The sequence below is a fragment of the Protopterus annectens genome, chromosome 9.part0 (genome assembly GCF_019279795.1).
Source record: "Protopterus annectens isolate FY-2018-M chromosome 9.part0, PAN1.0, whole genome shotgun sequence".
In the NCBI taxonomy this organism is placed as follows: domain Eukaryota; kingdom Metazoa; phylum Chordata; order Ceratodontiformes; family Protopteridae; genus Protopterus; species Protopterus annectens.
Genome location: NC_056743.1, coordinates 1,873,217,212 through 1,873,241,499, shown reverse-complemented (window position 1 = coordinate 1,873,241,499; position 24,288 = coordinate 1,873,217,212). Strand labels below are relative to the sequence as shown.

The following is a 24,288-nucleotide window of genomic DNA, read 5'->3' as shown; positions in this document are numbered from 1 at the left end:
AGAAAATACAATTACTTCCTGATGTTGAGATTAACCTCTGCACCTGTGAACTGTGTAGTCATTAAAGCAGCTGATCAATATATTTTACCATTGCACTTTGGCTGACTGGAAAGAAAAGAATACAGCTAGATAGATAAAAAACATTGCAAAAGCACCATTCAGAATATCACTCCCTCTTAGTTATGTTGTCCGTCTCTGTGGTGACCATGATAACCTGTACAAACCAATGAAACAGTCATGTGACTAGATGAAAATATGATTTACATCACTAATAACTCATATTTAACAGTGGCAGGTAGGCAGGAAAGGACATTCTCACCAGTCTCTCTACATGGCTCAGGTGAGCAACTGATGCAGCCAATCAGAAGGCGTGGTCAGCTGATACTAGTCAGCCATGTCTCATAATATAAATGTGTCAGCTATGTCAGTAAAAGTACCTGAACCAGAACAACCCCCCCCCCATAAATTAACACAGCAATCAAATGAGGCATGTGCTAAGGAAGAAACCATGCTGGCATCATATATAGCAAACAGGGAACAATGCCAGTATTAGTATGATTTTGAAATGAACATGCTGTGCAAAGAAGAATCGCAACATGATATATATATATATATATATATATATATATATATATATATATATATATATATATATATATATATATATACAGAGAGAGAGAGAGACAGGTATAGATATATGAATATGTGTGTGTGTGTGTGTGTGTGTGTGTGTGTGTGTGTGTGTGTGTGTGTGTGTACATGCAGAAAGAAAGCATGAAACACAAGTCTTATTTGTTCTTTGAGCAGTGTATCATACAAATGTACAAACTGTAACAGATTAATGGATAATAACATTTATTTTATATAATGAAAACAAAATCCTTTTTAAGTAATACTTTACTGTGTATATTACCAGGTGTATAATATCAGCTGTATCTCACACTTAAAATGTCATCATGGAATGTCATTTAGTGAGCAATATTCTAAAATAACTCATGAAAACGTCATCATGAAAAACATATGCTTCTGTATAGATAACACATATGTTAGGTATAGTCCAAGCAAGATAGAAGCTTTGTGATGTGCTTGATTTACATTTTCTAATTCATTACTGTTAAAGGAAAAATTTAATGTACAGCTGTGTTATTGCATTCATATAGTCTGCATTTGTATGATTAGTATGTCATAAGATTTCAGCAGTTTAACAAAGGAAATATATTTTTTCAAAATTCCTCTATTGCAGTTTTAAGCTTTATCAATAAATGTGTGCATGCCTTATGTGCATGATTATATATATATATATATGTGCATGCATGCATGTGTGTGCGTGTGTGCGTGTGTGTGTGTGTGTGTGTGTGTGTGTGTGTGTGTGTGTGTGTGTGTGTGTGTGTGTGTGTATGTGTGCTCAAAATTATGTACATCAGATATAAAGCATAATTTGACCAAGAACATTATAGAACAAGACTGGGTTTTTATTGTCTTCTCAAATTACAGCTCGGTATTTATCTCATGATGGAATGGAACCTAGAAAATAAAGTAAGATGAGAAAATTAAAATCATGTGATACTACAATATCACTTCTCAAGATCACATTACTGTTCTCATTGCACAATTTTCATTTTACTATTCATTTGAATATAAATACTGGTCTCCCATAATGATAAAAAATAAATTAAACTGAATCACACTACATCAGCCCTACTTCATTCATACAGCAAAACATTTTTCCTTTGCAGAAATAAATTCTAAATAATTTAAAATGACATTTGCAAACACTTTCCCCTGGATTCATTAAACTCCATGTAGGAATAGTGCTTTTCCTGCATTGAGGGGTTCATGTCCATGTAGCCACAGCAGCGCGCCTTGCATATTCATGAAGGTTCACTGCTGTTAAGACTAAATGGACACAAACCATGAACAAGTGGAGGGGGCATGTTTAAGTAGTGCACAGACTACGAACATCCCCCTGCACTCAGAATGTGCCGCATGGCATTTTCTAAAACAAATGCGGCATAATATTAGAGAATTTCTCTAATATTATGCCAATATTTCAGTGTCTGTGGACACTGAAATGAAAGAAATGTTATCTTAGTGTCTGTGGACACTGAAATATATAGCAGAGCAGGAAAGCAATGCAAGGGGTATCGTACAGGTTATGTTGCACACCCCCTGCATTGTAAAAATGCCATATGACACCTTGCAACCTACTAAAGCAGGAAATGTGGACAAAGGCACAAATAATGGCGGGAAAAGCACTAAAAATAGGGACAGCTATTAAATATTGCTCTCACAAACTAGAGAAAGTTGATAGAAAATAGGTTAGGCATTAGCATGAATGTCTGAAGGATAAAAGTCTATAAGTCAAATGTATGCCAGTATTCCCTGACAGCAGTCCATGTACACAAAGGCACAAATAATGGGTGAAGAAAGCCCTGCAAATAAGGACACTTCATAAATATTGCCCTAATAAACTTAGAAAGTTTATAGAAAACAGGATATGCATTAGTATGAATTTCTGAAAGCTACAAGTCTGAAAATCAAATGTATACCATTATATCCTTACTGCAGTCTTCAATGACTTGTCAGAAAAACACAATACCCACTATATAATATAATAATACTATAATAATTTTTTTTTTACATGGTAAGGAATGTTTAAACATAGATAAGTGGGTGTGCCCGTTATGGCCCTCTGCTTAGCATTGCTTAAACATCCCATAAGGGATAAATACAAATATACAGCTGAAAGTCCTAAACCGAGATAGTGTACTGTTTAGAGTCCCAGCTCTATACACAGACTTTCATGGTTCAATTACCAAGACACACAAGTTATTTTTATATAGGAAAGCAGTGTTAAATTTAATTTTTTTAAACTGAAGTCATATATTAAGTGGATTTTGTCAACCCTGGTAGTGTAGCTGGTGTAAAATGGAAGTATGAGTGTATATAACATATGAAATCTCCCATGGATACACAAATGTCCCATCCAGTATAGTCATACACCTTGCTAATGTAATGAAAGCACATAGAGGGATGTCATATAAAGGGAATCACATACACCTACCAAATAAAGCCATTATCTCTTTTTTAAAATAAACAGTGAGCAATGGTTAGGAATGCTCAGCTTAGTCAGTATAAGCATTGCTTAAATGTAAATGCTAAGCAGCAGTCAGTGCAGCTAAATGGATTTGCACACTGTTAAGCAAAGCTCAGCAATTACCCCTATAAGCAATATTCAACCCATCTTAATGAGTTTAAGTGTTGCTAAACTGTGTTAGCATTTTTGAAATGGTCCAATGATGGTAAAGGGAAGGAATGTGGCCTTATTTAAACCATGCAGGAGGGAATACTGCCATAACCTGTTTAGTTTGATCTCTGCAGGAATATGTCTGGTGTTGGAGAGGGAGTGCGCTTTCAGGTGCAGCTCTAGAGCATTTAGGAGCCCAGGGTCATGGCTGGACTCCTTGTTGGAAACCATGAGGAGAGACTGCTGCAGGGCTAGTACCAGGGCTCACAATACAAGACGGAGGCCTGGGACACGGTTGCATGTGATCTCACCAGTTCTACTGGCATCCCCTGGACTGGTGAGCAGGTACAGTATGCTGATCTAAAGCAGAGGAAGGGGGAGCTCTTGGCAAAGTGGATCCAAGCTGTACAGGCACAGAATGGTCCAGTAGTGATTAAGTATCACTATCTAATAGTTTGTAGTAAATACTAACCTGATGATGTGATAGACAAGTATGCATAATGTTTGTTTCTCTCCCTACAGCTGCAGCAGAAGGGGCTATGAACACCAAAGCCCACAGTGACAGACTGCTGAGGCTGCACTGACAGGCTGGTGAAATCAAATCTATTTTGCAGTATAGTGTTCAAATAGCTAAGAAGGAGTACATTGCTTTCTGCTAGTAGGTATAACGTTACTGTGTAAACTGAATAAATAAAAATGTTTGACTGAATAATGCAAAGTTCTTCATTAGCACTCTTCAAGAAAAATCTTGATGAGTGGATGGGAAATAGGAAATACACCCCAGGGATCACTTCTGTGTCTCTGCTCGACAGTGGCACAGGAAAATAACTTTCTTGGGGGGCGTAAGCCAGGGAACTTTGTTGGCTAGGCTTACGTAGGCCCATGGGCCGATAGCCTAGTACCTACCTATGAACCTATGTGTAATAAACATTACACGGTGACCATCACAAAAACTGTTCTGTTTATTCTGGTATGTTATTGTAGACATGTAGAATGTATATAGGTTCTTCACAGAGAAAAACTGTAGATGATGGAGCTATAAAACAAAATATAACTGAAATGTGAAATATATACTACACTAAACTCTGAACCCTGAATAATAATGTGTAAAGTTTAAAATTGTGTTCCATCCAACATTGCCTTGTGTTAAACTTTGCTTTCCAGATTGTAGTAATCCAAACGATTAATGCACAGTACAATAATATCTGTCATGCATGCATCACAGGATAACAAGTTCAGACCATCTAACCAAGAGACTATTAGGCAGAAAGCACTGAAACAAAAAACAGCAGTTCCACAATAGCTCAGCGTGATGTGAAATAGTTTATTTGTTAGTTTTGCACACACAGACACTGTTCAAATGCAGGGAGTGGTGTTAAGATGTGTGCATATTTACACACAAGGAATCAGGAATAACTGTAAAAACAGTCAGGTAGTGTTAACAGATATTTTATACACAGGATGTACACGTAAGGAAATGTTGGTAGTAGCTGTATGGAGGGTATACCAATAAAATGTGTACAACTGTTCAACTGTCCCACCACATGCCTGCAAATGTCAGCAAGATAAGTACATACAACATGCACTCTTCCTGATACATGTCTCCCAAGTGTCACACTGTCACAGCTAGTGCTCACTGCTGACAAAAATCCTGGACACAGATAGGAAACCAGTCAAAGTATCCCAGTAGCACATTCACATAACAGCAGTTCAGGGTACCACTCCTGTGCCAGATATGTAACCCTGACATGTATGACTCCCCTCTAGTCATGTACCCAGAGTTGTCACAGATTGCCCCATACCAATCCATGCTGGAAGTTTAATAGATATGTTTGTGCTACAGAAGCTATGGGCCATAGGCAGAAGTAAAGTGAGGGCAGACCCATAGAGTATTGGGGTTTATATCGGAACATCGAAACGGCAAAATATTGAATGCTGTTACATCGAACTGGTTACATCAAACCAGCAAAACACTGAAAAGCTGTCAATGACAGCTTCCAATGGGAACATAATACAATAAGGCTGTAGGCAAGCACCCCCATAACCCCCTCTACTTAAATATACCAACTCCATGATCGCGTTACAGTGTAGGAAACAGAAATCTTCCATTTCCACACTGTAGTGCACTGAAGTGTGATCCCCAGAGTGGAATATTTAAGTGGCAGGGGGTCTGGGGGGTGCAGGGGGTCTTGCCCCCTGCATGTAGTAATTTGTTTTTAACATTCACTCCACATATGAGTGAGTTTTGATGTTTCACTGTTATGCATTTCGATGTAAGCATTTCCATGAAATGGCATTTGATATTTTGCCGTTTCGATGTTCCAATATACACCCCAGTATTGAGCAGTACTGTTGTGGAAAATAGAAGCATAAAGAGTTGTTAATGCCCCCCCCCATCTTGATCAATACAATAATTCATATACTATGGGTATGTTTTACTCCAAACCTAATGTTGGGACTTGTGTTCTATTATTGTTCATATATTTGATTGGTTGCATGTTAACATACCTTGTTCATATACCATTGCTGGTGGCCTGTTGCCGTCAATGTTACTGGCATGCTTTTACAATTCATACTGTTGTTCCATTTATCCATGTGTTCGTTTTGGTATGCAACTGTTCCGAATCTGTTTTATGGGGTTTATTGGAATACCCATGCATGCTTTTATAATTAATCAGATAATGCATTGATCATGACTAACCAATATATTCTGTAAAACCTCAACACCATAGCATGTTTGGGAAGGTACATCCCCAGCATATCTGGGACCCAACACAGGACTTCCATGTCCGCTGGTCCTGCACCACCTACGGGTGGAACCACCTCAGGGGACAGGGCCTATCCCTACCCTAGGATTGGGTGGGGACAGGAGCCTTGTCAACCACAGTCAGATCCGGGGTTTAGTGCACAGCACCATCCGAGATGAGTTGGGTGGGCAGCTGTGCCAGATTGATGGCTGCCTGGAACACCTTGAGGGGCAGGCTGCCTTTCTTGTCCAACCCCCAGCATAGCCACCTTCAGGGCCATGAAGGAGCAGTGGTGACTGCCCATGGGTGGGGACCTTAGTCCCACTGTATCCATTTTGGGGCTTATGGGCTTCAGATTCCCAACCACCCTCCCTGTATAACCTATCCTATCCAACCTACCTCCCCAAACATACCTACAGCCCTTCCCCAACATCCCACTCTCACCTTAAAAAAGGGCATCTGTTTGCATTTTGCCCCCATGTACAGTGAAACTAATTAATCTATCCACAGATTATTCCGCAAATGTCTGTCGCCAACACCCCTCCCTGTGGGGTGTGAGGCTGTAAATTCCAAATTCTACACATTTTATTCACAGCTGTTGCTGCCAAAGAAATGTAGAGCTATGGTCCTTTCCTACATCTGTCCTGCACATCCCTAGCTGCTTTTCATGTTTTACCCTCTGCTTGCTCCCATTTCACAACTTTCCTATCAACCTTTTTTCTTTTCTTGAAAGAAAAATAGCATGGGTGTAAGCGGGAGTAAGCTAGTTTGCGTAATGCTAAGTGAAGCCAAAATGGATTAAGCATCTGTACAGTTAACTGCATGTAAGCATTGCGTAAACCCATGCAAACCCACTTACAACTGCTTAAAACTGCTTTAATCACTCTGTCTCCATAAGCCACTGTTCTGCCTAGCAACAAAATAATTATCCCTGCCCAGTCTCGCACCCAGGGACCTTTACACTACACTCGGAGCAATGCACCACTTCACCATTTGAGCTGCAGAAATTTCTGATGCTTTTTCAAACATCATGCAGTAGAGTCATTCAACAGTAGGGAAAAAGCTCCGTGGAATCATTCAGGTTTTGTGCATCTACATATACATATACAGATATACATGTATGGAGATACATATATACATATGAAACATATATATATATATATATATATATATATATATATATATATATATATATATATATATATATATATGTATATGTAGGCCTAGGACACATGCTCGACTAACATATGTCCGAATCACAAAACATCGAACACACATGCACAAAAGTGCTTAAAATCAAAAATCCCTTCCTTGTATGTGTAGTTCAAAAAAAAATCTACGTTTCTCCAGGGGGGCTTTGCCCCCTGCCCCCTCCACACCCCCCTACTTTATTATTCTCACTCTAAGATTGCACTACAGTGGGGAAAAGGGAATTTTCCCTTACCCGCACTGTAGTTCAATCTACAAAACAGGCACACATACACGGAAGCGCTTGTCGATGTTAAGCGCTTTCGTGTATGTGTGTTCTGGTAAGCTAAATGAACAGTAGAGTATAATGACTGTGTGAACTGTGGGAACATAAATATCATGTCTGACACTCACACACTACCCCTACATATACTGCCCCAAGTCACAGTGTAGTCTGACTCCTGTGGTGGTACGGAACATGTCTCAATCTGCCCCTACAAACATATACAGCTGATAAACCACCAGATACTGGAGCAGCATGCACAGTCAGATAGAAAAGGAGCCATGACACTTAAGTGTACCGCCCTCCCTACACAGTACAACAAACATTTACACACCACATTGCTACACATTCCTGACAGTCTGTTAACAAGTGCTACACATACACAGACACAACATCTGCACAGATTCCCACAGAATGTCCAGGCTCTGTTCTCATATATATGGCCCCTTCCTCATAGCATGTCTGGCATTCTGCTACATCACTGAGATGATATCAGGAAGGAAGGCACTAACTAATGATATACCATACCTATCAAACTCTTACTGCATGACATCTTGACAAAACCTGACATAATTGGGGGACAGAGGCCCAAACAAAGGGGCATCATTGAAATATTGCTGTTATAAACTGAGAAAGTTGCTGGTGTTACAGGGTTTGTTGTAACATATCTTAACGGAGGGATATGAAGTCAGAAACACAAATGGAAGTTAGCATTTACAGCAATACCCAGGGTATGCTACTGACTTACCAAGGACAACAACTGTCAGAGGAACAGACCAAATATAAGAGTCCAACCTCTGGTCATTCTGCGGATAGCCCTACAGTTGAGAGTCATGTCAAACACATAACACTGTCAGACTGAGACCCACGCAGAATATCCCTGTTTATACAAATCCTGTTAAACTAGCATGAATCCAAATGTATAAGAGCAATACTTACATTCTGTCCCTAAGTCTGGAACTTTCTCCCCAATTTTGTTCGGCTGTCACCACAGTTTTAGTTATAAGAGGTATTTCTAACTACTCTCTGTGATGCTGTTGTACATACACCTCCATTAAGTTCTCCTCACAGGCAAGGAAAAGGGGCAATGCCCACATGACTTCCTCAATTATCAGAGTGCGTTGCCATGTCATTGGCTATAAGAATAACAACACAGCTGTACTGCATGCAATTAGCAAGTAGGGGACACTAATTGGTGCACAAGCCATCAGCTGCTCATGAGCATGACCTACAAAAGGCAAGCTGCTGCCTATGGAAAACCGATGCATACTTTAGATCATTAGCAAATCTGCGAAGACTGACATTAGAACATAATAGCATACATATGAGTATCAGATATCCTCAAGGTTATTCCTGTGTATGCAAAGCCTACTGTGCTATCAACTGACTTAAGTGTATTACAGCAATATTAACAAAGTGTCGGTAGCTTTGGCCCATTGCCCCCATTTATGTGTGTAGTCCTCCAGATGTCCTGATCTAACAGGTGGAGATATATGACTGAGCAGAGAGAGTGCAAATACAGTGCACCATACTGACATAGAACAGAAATGTATATCAGGTATTACCTGTGCACATGTATGTATGGTTAGGTGTAGCTGGAAAACTCAAAGCAACAGACATGAGATGCAAAATGTTAGGAAAATAAGCTATACATGTTAACACATATGTAATTTTATAGTTTCAGTGCATCCAACAGACATAGATTTCCACAGCTACTGGTTGTTGCGTTGCCTTGACACAGACATGGGTACTAGAATAAGCATGATTATCTGGTTGAAATTTGAGAGGTGTCCAACTGTGTTATGACCTTATGTCCATGCCTACTACACACAGCTATATGAACACCTATATAGCTGTATAGACTTAGCAATACCTGACTTGTAAAACCTGTCTCCATCAAGATGGAATAATCCCCTTTGGTGGACAGCAGCAATATATAAACCATGTAATTGGTCATTATATTGGTTGTACAAGGGCAAGTAGGAACAGGCACCAACTTGGAAGCAGGTCAGCCTTTGTCTGAACAAGTATATAAAGTCACAGGTGTCTCACTGTACGGCTAACTATGTGTACAAATTGGACACATCCACCAAGGCCCATCACAAGGCTGTCTTCACATATATCTTCCATCTTAGAGCAACAACCCAACCTATCCTGTACTGGTGGTCAGTCACACCACATACACACACAGCATAGCTAGAGCAATTCTGCTGCAGACAGGTTAAGGAAAAACATCAGCCCCCTGTCCTACCATCAGTATAGCTGGATATGTACAGCACCCGCACCCCACCCCTCATCATCAGGAAGAAGGTACATAATGCCTACTCAAAGGCAACAAAATAAGTCTCCATGGGACCTGATAACACGCCTATCTGCATCCTACACAAACTCAGCTCCATTACACAATATACTCAAGCAAAGCCTGAGCACTATTGACATCCCATCTACAAGAAAGATGGTCACTGTCATCCCTCTACACAAAGGTGAAAGATGGATATTGGATTATGCAATGTACTGGGGGGGAACATGACGCATCAGGACCAGGAGTGCAATGCAGTACATATGTGTATACTGTGCTGGTAGATGACAGGGGTATGATGTGGTCGTATGTGGTGGCTAATGAGAAACAATGTTGATGTTTAGGTTCTGTAGAGAACGTTGACCAATGTATTAGGTCTTGTAACATGTTTCCCTGTTTATGTCTTCTAGGTGACATGCCACGTGTCAGTCAGCCCCAGTACTCTGCAGCTGAAAATGAGGCTATTATTAACCTTATCATCCAGCACCATGGGGTGAAGTTTGGCCATGGGCAACAGAATCTGCGGGACTGGACTGCCCTGTGGGACGAGCTGGTCCACACGGTGAACAACATTAGCCACCTTGGCCATACATACGATCAGGTCAGGCATCGTGCAACTTACCTGATACATCATGCATGGCAAAGGGCTGCTGCCATGGCCAGGGACTGTAACGCTACAGGTGGGGGTCCTGCCACACAGGCTCCACTTACAGCAACAGAAGAGCTCTTTGCCAACTGTGGGGTATCCCACACACACCAGCCAGCACAACAAACACAAGTTGTGGAGGAGGGTGGCACCCAGGCAACAGGCGAGGAGTGTCCAGGTAAGGCCACAGTGCACATCAACTGAATCATGTAACAGTCATACTGGCTGCTGTAGGGTATCTAGATGCATATGTGAGGTCAAACTACATTTGTGGGTGTGGTTTAGTAATGCACACAAGTGAACATCTATGGTGAAGGACAGCAAATTGTGTACTATCGGAGCTTGTACTTTACATGTGCAGAAAAGTAGCATCAATCTTGTACCAATGCCAAAGGTGAGTCTGCTGACAATACCTCTCCCCACAACCACATAGGTGCCTCTGGTCTGGATGTGGGACATGAGTTTGAAGCCAGTGAGTATGGGAATTTCCTGTTGTGGCTCACCAGTACCCCAGGCATGATAAGGTCATGCATTTTACCATGCACACAACTGTTGCTCTCAACCATATTGCGATATCTGCATGTTCACTTGTGGTGGGGTTAACTGCATTGCATCACAGTGGTCATCACAGGGCCCTATTTGCAGGAGATGTAACATATCTGTAGCATTCTTCACAACCTCACAACCTGTCATTGTAAGAATTCTGGGCAAAGACTGACAAAATGGAGGGACAAAGGCCCAAAACTAGTGACATATTTTAAAAATGTACAAAAATGAGACCACTATAAAACATTTCTAAAATCCTCCAACCTTCATGTGACCTATAACCATTATGAGTCAATTGTAAAACAAGCATATCTGTTAGGGGAAGAATTATGACAAATAAAAAATGTACAATAAGCTAGATACATGAGTATGCATGGGCTGAAGCCAATACTGTGTTGCAGCAGTATTTGATGTCATTACAGCATTACATCTTCTTGGGTGCACACCTGCCATCAATTACAGAGACTCTTGGATTAACAGCAAATAATGGTCAGCTGTTCTACTAGGATTTTCCTGACAGTTACTCCAAACTGATAACCAATAAACAAACAAAACTGTCACGGACAAGAAAAGTCAACCAGACAATTTTAATAGCAGCATCCAAAACATACACCACACATTAACCCAGGTTTCGTCCTCCCATTGAAGACTTCTTCAGAACAATGAATGAATTCCAGTTCGCATTTAAATAACCCTCTGTACATCACTAATTTATGCCATTATTCAGTCAAACTAAAATAAACAATAATACAACTAATTAAGTAAAAGGAGCCACACTACATCACATTAAAATGAGGAATATGTTAAATATAAAAGAGTATACCTATATGAATATATGTTTAATAAATAAATAAATAAAAACCGCTGATATAAAATATATCAAGCAATATATGTATAAATAAATGTATATATATATATATATATATATATATATATATATATATATATAAATATATATATATATATTTATATATATATATATATATATATATATATATATATATATATATATATACCTGTGTATGCTTATATCATAATTACTTTTATATTGCTATGCAAAAGACATCAAGCTTAAATACTTATAACCATTCTGAATGTGATAAACTGAATACATTTAAAACAATGATTTTTTTTTAAATATATAATTATTAAATATATATATATATACATATATATATATATATATATATATATATATATACTAATTAATGCATGGATGTATCTATTGAATTTCACCCTAAAATGTACCTTAACTTTAAAAAGGGGGCTATACTTATATATTCATTAATACCAGGGCTCATTTGAGCATTTAACTTTAACTGCCACTTTAATTTACATACATCAAGATGAACATCTAATATCTTGCCTTGAGAGTCTTTTTTTCAACTGCTGGATAACAAATAATTTGAATTCATGGTCTACGTTATCCAAAATATGTCCCGCCAATGCACTAGTCATTTTTCCATGTTTTATATCCAATATATGTTCTCTGATTCTCTCTCTAACATGTCTTGACGTCTTTCCTACATAAAAGGCGGGACATCTTTTGCATTGTGCTATATACACCACATTTTTAGTATAACAATTAAAATGTCCTGAAAGGTGTATCCTTATATAATTGACTAAAATACAATCCTTTGTGACCATAAAAAACTTACATGTACTACACCTTCCACATTTAAAATTACCCAATTCTCTTCCTGTTGTCTCTATTTTAAACTCTGACTCTCTGCAAAATTTGTTTGAAAGTTTGACTTATTTCATTATTTCCAACTCCATTATAAACTTCATTAGAGCCTTCATAGTGTTGACTATCGGGTTTTAATATACCACTCATATGATAATCCCCATATAGATTGTCACCATTATGCTCGTTGATTTCTGTACTATATTTTGAACCATTATTCCCCATAAATAAATTACCATCATAATATAAGCTTAAATTTAACAAATTGTCCATCGGGCTGTTATAAACATCATTAGTCAATAGATTAGTGCTGATGTTATGAACGTATTCCCTGTCGTCCAAAAACTCAGCATTAACCTCTTTATCAGAAAAATTACCTAATAAATCAACATACATTGAAATTGCAGGCAGAGTATCTTGTGAGACCAATACATTGCATACATGCCTTGAAAAGTTTGTATTTTCAACCGCAGACAGACTTTTATCAAAACCGACTGAATACGAATCGTCTTGGACTCTAATACTGAAATCCATATCAATATTGCCTTCAACTATGAAATTAGAGTCAATATCAAGTGTTGCCACTTCAGTTAATGACACCGAATCCAGCTTGCACCCCCATATATGCAAATTACATCATGGCTTACTGGGAACAAGAGTATGTATTTACATCCATATATAAAAGTTATATTGCACGATATATATGTTATTTGGATATTTTTATCATATGGGAGGGTGGTCATGAAATACTTGATGAATTTATTAGTTACAGCAATAATACTGTAGAATTTTTAAAATTTACATATAATTTTAGCAATGAGAGCATTTCTTATTTGGATGTTTATTTGACTATTGATAGGGTCAAAAATTGTTTTAGGTCTAATATTTTTAGAAAAAGTACATTTTCCAATTCATATTTGGATTTTAATAGTGGGCACCCGTACCATCAGAAAAGAGCCATTGTTAAAGGGCAGATGGTAAGAGCAGTGAGAATGATGAGTGATACAGAGGCATTTATACAGGAGTTAGATTTTATAATCACCATGTTTAAGAAGAGGGGTTACCCAAATGAATTGTGTAATGACATCAAAAAAGAGGTTGCACAAAAAGGAAGGCAGGCTTTTATCAGGCTATACTTAATAATAATCAAGGCATTACATCTAGAAAATATGAAGTAATTATGGGAAAATTTAATCACACTGAGAATTTGATATTTGTTATCACATACAATCAAGATGTTGACTGGTTTATGGCAATGGTTGAGAAAAAATTGGGTTTTCTCTATTTAGACAAACATGTACATATTAAAATTGGGGGGGAGGTCCCCAAGTTTGTTTCTCGGAAAGATCAAACCTTCAAACAAATTTTACAGAGAGAGTCAGAGTTTAAAATAGAGACAACAGGAAGAGAATTGGGTAATTTTAAATGTGGAAGGTGTAGTACATGTAAGTTTTTTATGGTCACAAAGGATTGTATTTTAGTCAATTATATAAGGATACACCTTTCAGGACATTTTAATTGTTATACTAAAAATGTGGTGTATATAGCACAATGCAAAAGATGTCCCGCCTTTTATGTAGGAAAGATGTCAAGACATGTTAGAGAGAGAATCAGAGAACATATAGCCAGCAGAGATTGAAATGGAAATTACAAAGGTGATTGAAGCAAGAAAGGATACAGCACAGCCTTATTTTTCACCTGCTTATAAGGACATAGTGAATCCAGTGGATAGATCTAAAACAGATAATCCATTGGATAGATCTAAAACAGATAATCAAAGTAGAGTAATCTTACACTACACACAGGATATCAGAGATATTAGACAAATTTACGAAAAACATTGGAGTATATTGACTGTAGATAAAGAAATACTTAATATAGTGGGCAATTTACCACAGTATACATATAAGAACAAGATGAATCTACATAGAATGCTATGTGGGCCAAATAGGACTAATAAAAAACAAGATGACACAGAAATTCCATATGGAACAAAGCCTTGCATGAAATGCAGGTATTGTGACTACATTGATACCTCTAACACGTTAAAACATCCAACCACTCAACAAGTGTACAAATTAAAAGCAAGAGCCACATGTGATACAACACACTTAGTGTATATAGCTAGGTGCAGGACTTGCCCAGCGTTTTACGTGGGCAAGACTGATAGACGCTTAAGAGATAGAATAAGAGAACATTTATACAATATAAAAACAAGATCTACTAATAATGCATTATCAAAACATGTTGCCAATACATCTAGTGACCATTGTTTTAATTTTATGGCATTACAGAATAATTATGTCAACATTCGGGGAGGGGATATAAAGAATAGAACTGAAGAATTCGAAATGAAATGGATGATCAGGCTACGAGCAGATCAGAAGCCAGGCTTAAATGACAGGATTCCTATAAAACCTATATTAAAAAACAGAAGACTAACTACAAATAAATAAATAAATACGTATATATATTTTATACAGTTAATATAGTTAATATTAGACATATAATGTGTCTTGATCATGATTTATGAAAATTGATTGATTTGTTATATTTTCTCTTTATATATAGTAATTTTTATTTATAAAAAACAGCCTATTAGGATAAAAACTGGCACTAGTCCTTAACCACACAGTGGGTTACACTATTCTCTATTTACCCTACTAACTAGTAAATAATAAGGCTTATCTGACACTGACAACACTATTCTTTATTGATCCCTATTAATTAGTTAATTAGCAAATAATATGGTCTATATGGTATCCCCCTTACTATGCCATACATATATATTTTATCATAAATAATTTTTATTTAACAATTTTTACTATATATTTGTCTATACTGGTATACTTAATCAAATAAGCAGTGTAAATATAGTTAATAGAAATAGACCTATGTATTTTTTATTTTTAGGAAAACATACTTTCTCATACCCCATTACATTTAATAGATTTAAATATTTAGTTATTCTGGCCACGTTAAATATTAGCATAGTCAATCTTTTAGCTCTATATCTTTCACTTAGATCATGAATAATCAGTTACTACACGTTGGGCAATATTATATTTATGACTGTAGATTTTTAATATGAAATCATTAGTTTTTTTACTAGTTTTTTAAAAAAGGTGTCCTTATATTTAACCTATCATTTATAGTGATATATTTGTTAGTTAAAGCTTATTTAAAAGCTTGCAAATATTATCATAGAAATATCTTTAGTATTTGCACGTTTTGCTCATATTCGCAAAATTTAGCGTTTTTGTATGAGTTATTCAGGTTGAATGTAAGAGTAAACATTTCCTCATATTTTAGTAATAACCACTTATTTAAAGTAATAGCTTTTGTATTTTTGTAGGTTTGATTATACACAACTTACATATTCAATATGCATATAGACAGTTGTTCTGCCATACGCAACCACCAAGTATTTACAAAGCCGAAATTATAATATAGACTGAGGTTAGGTTATTTAGGTCATTTATTTTAGCCGCACAATCTAGCCGTAAAATTCATGTTTGTAAAAAATTAGATACTTATAAATAGATGTAGATAGAGGCACCTTTAAACAAAAACTCTGTTCACCACGAAAGATAATAATCAGATAGTTCCTTAGACAGTTTTATGTATGAAAGGAAATATATGCATAGATCGAATGCAATATGAAATTTTTAAAAAAAATTTTTTAGTGACCACATCATGATATTATTAAAAGTTAAGTTTTAAAATATAAATAAGAAGGAAATAGTTTAGATCTGATTTGCATTTAATGCGATACAATGATATGTATTGCAAAATGAATATTATGAAATCATTGCATATTAATCAGGATGACATCAGAGGAAATGACATGGTATTTTATTTTGAAATTCAAAGTTATATAAGGGCCAATTAATTAGCATTTGTAACGGCCCGAGGAAGCTATCTAAGTGAAAGCGCTTGCCTGCTTTATGTGATATCGCAATAAATGTTTTTTATTTTATTCTAACTGTCCTATTGGAATTTATTCAAGCACATTTTTGGAATCATCCATTAAATGGAATTGTGAAGGATATTCAGATGAATAGTAACTATTTTATTTAAGAACTGTTCAGTTATCGCATCATGGTATTTGCTTACTGAGAGGGGTGAACGCCCAGTACCGTACGGAAGACGGATTACAAGGAGCCTGGTTAGTTGTGAGGCTGATGAGCTTTTGTGGCGCTGAATTGGCGTTTTTGCCTGTACTTGATAAAACTTTTTGTTGCCAGTCTGATGCATCTTTTGGCAACATTTTAACTGTTGGCTGTGGTTTTGGCGCTTTTGTTTGCAAACGCTACTAACCCTTAGTTACCATACATCTACGAAGGAAAACTGGACCTGGAGAAGTGAATACTGTTCGGGTTCAAGGGCCGTTTTTGTACTGTATATTCATGGCTCTGAGATAGTCGATACTGCTTCGGTGCACTTAGAATTGAAGGAATAGTATAAGAGTGGCCTTGTCTAGGAGCAGCATTGTTTGTATAAGGTACTGAAACAATTATATATTCAACAGCCATTGACTATTTACTTTAAGAAACAGTGTTATTGGCATATCCTTCAGTCCTATCTGCCATTATTGACTGAGAACAATTGCCTTATTTCTACTAATACCAGCTATTTTTCTGTGTTTATATATTATTTCTTTGAGCTGGGTATTACAATTGCAGTAGTATATATTTGCTTTTCATATATATATATATATATATATATATATATATATATATATATATATATATATATATATATATATATGTGTATATATATATATATATATATATATATATATATATATATATATATATATATACACATTCATTTATATATATACTGTTTGATATATATTATATATCAGCAGTTTTTAAGCTTGATGTCTTTTGCATAGCAATATAAAAGTAATTATGATATAAGCATTTATTTTAGTTTGATTGAATAATGACATAAATTAGTGATGTACAGAGGGTTATTTAAATGTGAACTGGAATTCATTCATTGTTCTGAAGAAGTCTTCAACGTGAGGACGAAACCTGGGTTAATGTGTGGTGTATGTTTTGGATGCTGCTATTAAAATTGTCTGGTTGACTTTTCTTGTCCGTGACAGTTTTGTTTCCTGACAGTTACCCAGTTGTCTGCTACAGCAACAGCCATGTTTCACATAGAGCATACAAAGCATCTAAGGGATGTCATTGTAGAAAGGTATCAGCCCAGAGAAGGATACAAAAACATTTCCACATCACTTCATATACCATGGAACACAGTCAAGACAGTCCTCAAAAGGTGGTGATAAAATGGGGCATAAATGACACTGTAAAAAAGTGGTCATCCCTCCAAATGTGTTGAAAGATAAGACCCAACCTGGTCAGTGAGGCTGCCAGGACACCTACATCAACACTAAAGGAGTTGCAGGAATCTCTGGCAGGTACTGGTTGTGTACTATATGTGATAAACAATCTCCTGTATTCTCCACATGTCTGGCCTATGGAGTAGGGTCAGAAGATGGATGCCTTTCCACACACAGAACAACATCCAGTTCTGGTTACATTCTCAAGAAAAATACATCAGGTCTACCAAAAGCATGTGGGAAAATGTGTTATGGTGTAATGAGACCAAGGTTGTACTGTTTGGACACAATTCCATAGTGTTTGTTTGTTGCAATAACAACACTGTGCATCACTGAAAGAACACCATCCCCACAGTGACTCATAGTGATGGCAGTGTCCTGCTTTGAGGTTGCTGTTCATATGCTGGAAGTGGGCCTTTCGCCAAGGTGGAGGGGATTATAAACAATTCCATATACCAGTCAGTTTTGGCCCAAATTCAAGGTGTCTGCTAGAAAACTGCAGATGAAGAGGAATTATACCTTCCCATGCAACAATGACCTAGACCATACATCCACATCAAATAAAGGATGGCTTCACCAAAAGACAATCAATGTTTTGGAATGGCTCAGCCAGAGTCCACACCTATATCCAATTGAAAATCTGTGGGGTGTCCTGAAAAGGGCTGTGCACAACAGGTACACTTGCAATCTGACAGAGTTAGAGGGCTTCTGCAAGGGAGAGTGTGCCAATATTGCTAAGTCAAGATGTGCCATGCTGATAGACACCTTCCTAAGAGGACTGCCTGCTGTTATGAAATCAAAAGGTGCTTTAACAAAGTATTAGTTTAAGGGTGCACACACTCATGCAACCAGCCTATTGTACATATTTCACTTTCTATGTTGCCCATAACCGATGTGTTTGTTCTTCAATAGGATTTTACAAGTTATAGGTCACATTTAAGGTGGAAAATGTTATGATATGATTTCTGTGGTGCCATGTTATATAATAGAAAAACCTGGCATGTTAACTATGGTGTGTACACCTATTATATCCACTGTAAGCTTAGAATGTTGTTAGAGTAACCGGTTTTGTTTTGACATACTTGTATTGCAGGTTTTGAAGTGTGAAACACAAATTATTTCATTAATTAGTGACTCAAATCCTCAGATCATCACAGTAATATGTCAGACAAACACAGGGTTTATGAGGAACGGACCAGGAATATGGGCCACACATAGACATTCAGTGACACTCTGTACATTTGAGAGGTATGTTCTGTAGGAGTTGTCACTTGCTATACTGGTGAACATTAATAAAATGTATATGGGTTTAATGAGTGCTAGGTTAAGGACCATCACCTATTAACACTACTCACATATCCTAGAGGTGTATTTAAGTAGTAACATTAAATGGAAAGGGCTGCACTGCATGATGTCGAGGGCCTGTCCACAGCGTGTATGTTTCTGACTGTGCTGTGAATGTCACCAGTTGGCTATTGTGAGGTCTGTGTAATGCCTTTGTGCCACCTCACCTATATGTGTGTGTGTGTGTGTGTGTGTGTGTGTGTGTGTGTGTCTGTGTAATGTGTGTGTGTGTGTGTGTGTGTGTGTGTGTGTGTGTGTGTGTGTGTGTGTGTGTGTGTGTGTGTGTGTGTGTGTGTGTGTGTGTGTGTGTGTGTGTGTGTGTGTGTATACCAACAAACCTTATATTGCGGGTATTGATTTATATATGTTGTCTTTCCCTCAGAAGTGGACATGGTGGTTGTGGTCCCTTCCACTCATAATCTGATGTCAGTGTCTCTGCAGACTCTGACAATGATGCTGGTCATAGTCAGGCACAGGTGGAGTTGACATTGGCTGAATATGTGCCATCAGTTGGCATCCCACAGTTATACAGCCTAATGTGGTGACTATGGCAAGTGTGAGTGTAGACATTAGCCATAGCCAGGGTGCAGACAAGGTCCCACACAGGTGGATGGACAGGGGTGCTCAAAGGAGGACTGCTGCCTGTCGAGCTGCTGTCGCAAGTGCCACAGCAGGTGTCACCAGACGCATGTTCCGGGCTGTCATGGATGCACAGGCATGCAGTAAATGCAACACCAAATACTCAGGGTTGTGGATGCAACTCTTCCTGGCTTATGTGATGACATACATGACCTTGTTTAGGCCACATTTCAAAATACTGAGGCCATAAATACATGGTGTGGTGAGGCCTTAGCAAACCTCGACCATGGAATATTTGTGCTGCAGAGTGTGATGGGAGATGAGTGTCAGCCGCATGGATGTAGGTCAGCACCAACATCAGCTGAGAGTCTATGCGGCCATGCACCTTTGCACTCCCATAGTGGCAGTCCCACCAGCAGTACTGAAGGATGGGTGCTGTCCACACCACAAAAGAGCTGGCCATGGGCACATAATCTAGGCTGGTTTGTCAGAAACATCAATCTAGCAGACAGCAGTCACCATCGGGGAGTAGTACTTCATCTGGCCTTGGACCTGGTGGTGCCAGTGAGACCCCTGGCAGGACCAGTTCACATGGCCATGGCCAGAGACAGTGAATTGTACTCCCTGCCATGTACGGTCCACAGCTGTCCAACTTACCCCTGTGTAGAGCAGCCACATGGCATGACTGTTTGCATACATGCACACACACATCACCATTACAGTCAGGTCACTTCCAGACACACACACACACACACACACACACACACACACACACACACACACACACACACACACACACACACACACACACACACACACACACACCATCTCTGCATGGGCCATTTATAGAACACTCCTCCAAATACATACACATGATGTCAACTATATGCCTCAGCCTAGGCCACTGGCAAACCCACACAACACCCTGTGCATATGATGATACCTGTGCCACAGCCTTGTCATCCATACCACTGATGCAGGTACATGCTAATATGGTTCAGATGCACAGGGTGAATTAAGTACTGTTTTACTGTTTAGTTATGTAATGCTGTGTAAGGTGCTGTCAGCTGGAATTTGTAATGGGTACACTTCAGACTGTGTGCGCCTTTTCAGCCATGAGGCATTATTGATGTTAGTAATGCTGACTGAATGTAGTCTCACATGCTGTATTTTGTTTGAGGTCAAGTTGTCTGTGTGTCAGCAAAAGGTGGCCCTGCAGAAATTGGCAATGAGGGGTATGGCAGATTGGTAACACATCAATCATGTCAGACACGAGGTACAGCTGTACATGTACACATTTACCAGGTCTGTGTAACAGTTATTGCATGTGCCACAGAGTTTATAGGGTTGAGGGGTGTATACAGGTAAGTCTATGGTGGTTGACATCAGCAGCCCTTGTGAAGTGGACAATGGTAAGTGTAGTGGGTGGAACACACCTCAGATTGGTAAAACCCACATCCCCTAGAGGATATTGTGTTGACCAAACACACAGAGAATACTGTTCCCACACACACAGTCACACAAACACACACACACACACACACACACACACACACACACACACACACACACACACACACACACACACGTACAGGATCATAGTTGCCACTGTTGGGTTTGTATCCCCTACCCATCTAGTTTGTGGTACTACAGTGTTATGCGGTTATCGCAGCTGACATTGAAATAATAGTGTGATGAGTGTTCCAAGGTGCCTGTAAAGTGTATAACAACATGTGCCCTTGTGAGGTATGACAATGGGTGGTGTACTGGGTGGGAAAGGACTCATAATACTGCCAGCTATGGGTCTACATACTCACAAATACTGCTATATACACCAATGCACAACCACACATGTGCCAGTACTGACATTAGCAGCTCTGCCTATCATGTTTTTCATTCCATACTGTTACTGCCTGGGATGACATGATCGACAGACCACGCTGCTTTGCCAGAGATGGCCTGCACCTGTCGCCCTTGGGATTCCGGATACTGGCAAAGGCTCTTGCCACCCCTATAGTGCCTTTTTTAGGCAAGGTTCAAATGACAAATTCACCACTGTAACAGGTACAAGCAAGCAAAATCTGAGGGTAATGCTACTCAATGCTAGAAGTCTAAACCTCAAAATGCACTCACTCGAGGCACTCCTTAAAATGGAGAACATTGACATCTGTGCAGTGACAGAGACCTGGTTCAAAGCTCCAGAGAGCACCCCTGCATTACCAGGCTATAATTCATACCACACCTTTCGGCCACCAAACCCGGACTGAAACACTAAAAGTGAAGGCATGTCCATATTCATTAAGGATATCCACACCTCCAAGCTAGTTGCTCAGCATAACGCATCAGAGATTATCCAAGTTCAACTAACTCTGGGCAAAACTGCAATCCAGATTGTAGCTTGCTACAGACCCCTCACCATGCCCCAGGATTCCCGCTCCTCTTTTCTTGATACACTGGAACCCAACACTCTAATAATGGGTGATTTCAACTACCCTACCATTAACTTGGAAAACTACTCATGTACCAACTCTTTTGTTCAACGTTTTCTGGAAATCATCAATTCCAATGCTTTGGATCAACTTATCCACACCCCCACCAGGGGCAGCGATATCCTAGACCTGGTCATCACCAACATGGGTGACCAGTGTTTCACACCAGAGGTCAGTTCATCATTGGTCAGATCCGACCACAAGCTAATCAGCCTAGACATCCACATCCCGCTCCCACCCCCCATTAGGAAAACAGCCATAAAACGTTTCTCCAAAGCCAACTTCACGCTTCTTAAGACAGAAGTGGCAAACTTCACGACACCCATGCAGATGGACAATAGAGGTATGACTGCTGAATCTTACACAAATGCACTTTATAAGCACTTACATGAGTGCATGGATCGTGCTATCCCTAACAGAACCAAGATGCTATCCTCCAAAAAAAGGAAGCCAATCTGGTGGTCTTCTGCCATAAGCAAACTCTACAACAGAAGAAAGAAACTGTTGCAAAAAAGAGTAAAAATCCCACAATGGATATAGTCCTCACTCAAACAGACACACACACAGAGGATACTGTTCTCTCACCCATACACACATTTGCCAGGACTGAGATTAGAACCCCCTACCTACTTTGCTATTGCTACTAAACTGTTATGCATTTATTGCATGTGCCACGGAGCTTAGAGGATGAAGGGTGTCCCAAGGTACTTCTAAGGTGAGGAAAATCGGCAGCCCTTGTAAAGTATGGCAATTTGGGATGTACTGAGTGAGGATGGCCATAAAATACTACAGATATACACACTTACAAACACAAATACACACATACACACACACACACACACACAGACACACACACACACACACACACACACACACACACACACACACACACACACACACACACACACACACACACACACCTTTGCCTGGACTGAGATTAAAACCCTACCTAACTAGTTATTGCTACTAAATGGCTATGTGTTTATTGCACACACCACAAAGCTTACAGGGTGAAAGGTGTCCCAAGGTAATTCTAAGGTGGACATCACCAGACCTCGTCAAGTATAGCAATGTGAAATGCACTGTGTGAGAATGGACTCAGAATACTTTAACCTGCAGTTGTACACACTTACAAACACAAATACAGTCATACACACATTTTTCAGGACTGAGATTAGCAGCCCTGCCTATTTTGTTAGTCACTCCATACTATTACATAGTTCCTGCATGTGGCATGGGGCTTATTGGGCTGAAGAGTGTCAACAGATGCAGCTATGGTTGATGAAGACAGCGGGCCTTGTAAAGTGGATCTTGGGGCATGTACTGGGAGTACCACTGACTAAAAATGCAACCCCCCCAATAGATATAGTTCTCACTCAGACAGCTACACAGGATACAGTTCTCACACATATACACACACATTTACAAGGACTGAGATTAGAACCCCTACCTATCTAGGTATTGCTAATACAGTGTAATGCATTTATCACACACACCACGGAGCTTTTAATGTGAAGAGTGTCTCATAGTTCTTCTAAGGTGAACTATATCACCAGCCCTTGTAAAGTATGGCAATGGGCAGTATACTGGGAGAGTGAGGCCTCAAAATGCTGTATCCTACAAATATACACACTTACAAACAGTTGTATACACACACACACACACACACACACACACACACACACACACACACACACACACACACACACACACACACACACACACAGTTTGCTAGTACTGAGATCCATAGGTTCTTAGGTGTTTACTAGGTGTATGGACATGGAGCCTTTACAAGCCTAGCCCATGAGAATACCCTGGCATCATGCCACCTGATGATAGTCCCCAGTGTGTCTAATGAGCATAGCCACTGGAGTGAT

At 38.9% G+C, this 24,288-nt stretch overlaps 1 protein-coding gene across 1 annotated transcript in view; it reads right to left on the bottom strand.

The window, feature by feature from the left end:
- Window positions 1-1,337: 1,337 nt before the first annotated feature.
- The window catches only part of LOC122810815 (obscurin-like), a 374,712-nt gene continuing 351,761 nt past the window's right edge, over window positions 1,338-24,288 (bottom strand). Inside the window, exon 6 of the mRNA XM_044082375.1 lies at window positions 1,338-1,524. Coding sequence (XP_043938310.1) covers window positions 1,508-1,524 — 17 coding nt within the window. The 3' untranslated portion in view covers window positions 1,338-1,507. The remainder of the gene's footprint in view (window positions 1,525-24,288) is intronic.